This window comes from Euphorbia lathyris, chromosome 1 (assembly GCF_963576675.1).
Source record: "Euphorbia lathyris chromosome 1, ddEupLath1.1, whole genome shotgun sequence".
In the NCBI taxonomy this organism is placed as follows: domain Eukaryota; kingdom Viridiplantae; phylum Streptophyta; class Magnoliopsida; order Malpighiales; family Euphorbiaceae; genus Euphorbia; species Euphorbia lathyris.
Genome location: NC_088910.1, coordinates 141,873,801 through 141,877,355, shown reverse-complemented (window position 1 = coordinate 141,877,355; position 3,555 = coordinate 141,873,801). Strand labels below are relative to the sequence as shown.

Below are 3,555 nucleotides of genomic sequence, written 5' to 3'. Positions count from 1 at the left end.
AATATTTTCTTAATTTTATAGTGTTTATTTATTTATGAAAATATGTCAATTGAAAATTTTAGATTAGTCATGAAAATTATAAAAAAATGAATAAATTGTGGCTTAATTGTTTATTTTCTTCTCATTTTATGGTGTCATAAAAAAATATTTTATTTTTCAAAATTAGGAAATTAGGAATTTAAGCAATGTCCTCTCTAAAAAATATATATATATTCAAAATTAGGTCTTAGTGAGCATCAAAGAAGATACGGACTGTGTTTATGGCGGGAACCGGTGGAGCTTCAATGGTGGAAAGTGAGGGGAGCGATGTTCGAAGGTGCGATTCGGAAAATGGAAATAAAAGAATCAAATACGCCGAGGAAGAAGACCGCATTAGTACTTTACCAGATTTCCTGATTCAACGCATCCTCTCCTTTTTGCCAGCAACCGATTTAGTCAAGACTTTAGTGTTATCCAAATTGTGGAAGTGTCAATGGACTCAAGTCCCTGTTCTCAAATTCGTTCCCAATCATGGTATGTCTGCCGATCAGTTTTCCAATTTCATTGACAAAACCCTAAGTTTACATGATTGCTCCAATCTCGAGAAATTCGTCATCAATTTAAAAAGTTTTGCTATGGCTGATCGATTTCCTGACTTGGAAGTGTGGATCCATTTTGCTGTGAGAAAAGATGTAAAGGAGCTCGTTGTGAATTTCAATGACGACACCAAGTACTTGGTGCCGGAATTTCTTCTGGACACTTATTCCTTAGTTAAATTGAAGTTATCTACTTGTAATTTTATGGAGAATGGGATTGAGGAAGTAAATTGGAAATATCTCAAGAGTTTGAATTTATATGATTGTGACCTGGGAGATGATACGATTGAAAATGTTTTATGTTGTACTCCTCTGCTTGAATACTTGGAATTATCAGGCTGTGATATGTTTCAAGAGCTCGTTATTGCCTCTAAAAGTTTGAAAACTCTGATTTTGGACGGAGTTAGGTGTGAATGTAATTACTTTGAAATTTCTTCTCCTAATCTTGAGAGATTGAGAATATCAGGTCTAGTGTGGTTTACAACTCTTAAATTGATGAATTTGACTTCTTCAGTTAATGTTACTTTAGATTTTTACTTTGACATGGAGGAGTTGGAAGGCGAAATGAGTCATGATGACTACATAAATTTGGTCCAGCAGACTCTTCGGCAAGTTGAGCATGTTGAGAAGCTAGAAATTGGGCGTTGGCTGATGGAGGTAAGACTCTTCAGTCTCATTGAAAGTTTTAAGTTTAATTTCCTTTTAACAGATGAATAATAGCATTTGAAATTTGAATGATTATATGATCGTTTGTGAATATTCATTGCCTTTGTGTTTGAAGATTCTATCAACCTGCAAGGAGGATGGAGACTGCATAGGTGGCCTGCCAGATTCTTTTATTCACCGGATCATTTCATTTTTTCCATCAACAAAAGACGCCTTCGAGAGTGACCTTTACAAGACGTGGAAGCTTAAATGGACTGATGCCCCAGTACCCAACTTTGTTTCCAATGGTATGTCTGTCGGATAATTCTTCAATTATAATTCATCAATTTGACTGGCAATGTATTAATTCTATATGATTGCTTGAATACAGAGAAATTTGTTATGAACTCCAGATGTTACCCTTTGGTGTACCTGGATCCTAGATTGTCATTGTGGATTCGTTTAGCTGCCAGAAAAGATGTAAAGGAGCTCATTTTGGATTGTGATGCTACTATGGTGGATTCGGGGGACGAGTACCCATTGCCACAATTTCTTTTCAACAATTCTTCATTGGTTACAATGAAGATATGTGCTTGTGATTTTGTGCCAAATGAGAAAGTAAATTGGGAATCTCTTAAGAGTTTGCATTTATATTATTCTGAGTTGGGTGATCAAGCCATTGAGCATGTTTTATCTGGTAGTCCTTTGCTTGAAGATTTAAAATTACACTGTTGTGGCTTTGAAGGTGCTGTTGTTGTTGCTTCTGAGCATTTGAAAATATTTAATCTAGAGGAATTTGGCAAGAGCTGCCATCTCTTGGAAATTTCATGTCCTAACCTTGAGAAATTGAAAATTTGGGGAAACTTAGGTTCTACATCTCTTAAATTGATGAGCTTGCCTTCTTCACTTCATGCTACTTTGGGGTTTTACAGCTTAGAATCAGATGATATCACTCCTGATGACTGCATGAATTTAGTTGAGGAGATCATGAAGCAGATTGTGCATGTTGAGGAGCTAGAAATTGAGTTGAGCAGGATGAAGAGCTAGAACTCCGGTATTGGTTCTTGAAGGTAACTGTTTGAGAAATTTTTCATTACATCTTTGCATTTGTCGGGATCAGAAATCTACCTAATTTCTTAATATAACTATGTAGAGCTAATATTAAAAGTTAATCTCATTACAAGTTAGTGTAAGTTTTGGTCCTTTTGCAGCTGCATTCTTGACCCAACTAACTGTGTTCTCAGACTGGAGGTATTCCTAAGACAATGAAGAAAAGCTGGAAAATTTATACTTGTAGCTCCTGTCCAGCCGTTGGATGGATTTTGCGCTTGAAGTTCCTAAGAAAATGGTATCTTCTCCACATTACCCATTGTTAAAATGTGGACATCCTTTTTGCGAATTTTAGTGGTACTTGTTGTGCGTCCCTTATGTTCTACTCTTGGAACTTGAGTGGTTTTGTGGATGCTTAGGTTAGCAGAGTTGAGTCTCATACTCTGTTGACATATGATTTAATCTGTTGAACTAATTTAGTGCAAGACTTGATTGCCAGATAATTATTGCTTGCTGCTCTAGATGAATTTTACCCACTTTTCTCTTATTTTCGGTTCCATTTTTTAGGATAGTAAATCTCTTGCTAATTTCTTTAATGATTGGGATTTTATGTTCCTTAGAAAATCAACTAACCGTTTATCTCACCAGTTAGCCAAGGCTTCTAAGGGTGGTTGGCAGTCCTGTTTTTGACCTCCTCCCCTCTCTCTACATTGGTCGTCTTCTATAAAAATTTCCACCGTTATTCTAAAAAAGAAATGATGCATGATTGAGTGCTTGTTTGTTGGTTTTTGTTGTTGGTAACAAGTAGATATTAGTTGGTTTTTCTTCCAAAAAGCAGTTTCACAATCCTAATGGAACACTTCATATCTACTAATATCAAACTCTTTTTCCTGTTGATCTTGGATGGAATTCTATTAGTAAGATGAATAGCATGTGTAAGAAAGAAATTGCAGAAATTGTTAGACAACTTACTTTGATGCTTCAAAGCTATTGCTACATGTAGAGGGTGTTTGTTTTCCATTTTCACATTTCCTGTTTGTTGCTCAGACCTAATAGGAGAATAATCAGTATTTGGTTAGAAATAGAAAACAACAGCTGATTGCCAGTATACGGTTTACTTTGATTTCTCGTAGCTTTTATCCTACGACGTAAACAAAGAAAAAGCTCCATAGCTTTTCTCTGTTAACCTTGATCTCAAACGGAAGTACCTTTGGGATCAATGTTGGTGAAGGTTATATTTTTGGTGCCATTCTACTCTACTTGTTAGCCTATCTTCGCCTACTGG

General features: G+C 35.9%; 1 protein-coding gene across 3 annotated transcripts; it reads left to right on the top strand.

Moving 5' to 3' along the window:
- Positions 1–252: 252 nt before the first annotated feature.
- On the top strand, positions 253–2,785 carry LOC136216469 (F-box protein At5g03100-like). 3 transcript variants are annotated; one of them, XM_066003002.1, is made up of 5 exons: positions 253–513; positions 1,105–1,232; positions 1,357–1,528; positions 1,612–2,290; positions 2,465–2,785. In XM_066003002.1, exons 1-4 carry the CDS (start codon positions 261–263, stop codon positions 2,265–2,267), a joined length of 1,209 nt encoding a protein of 402 aa, XP_065859074.1. In that variant the 5' UTR covers positions 253–260; the 3' UTR covers positions 2,268–2,290; positions 2,465–2,785. The 3 variants fall into 3 exon arrangements, with proteins under 3 accessions (XP_065859074.1, XP_065859059.1, XP_065859064.1); XM_066002987.1 differs by having other exon boundaries at positions 253–1,232; XM_066002992.1 differs by lacking the exon at positions 2,465–2,785 and having other exon boundaries at positions 253–1,232; positions 1,612–1,838; positions 2,153–2,270.
- The last annotated feature ends 770 nt before the right edge of the window (positions 2,786–3,555 follow it).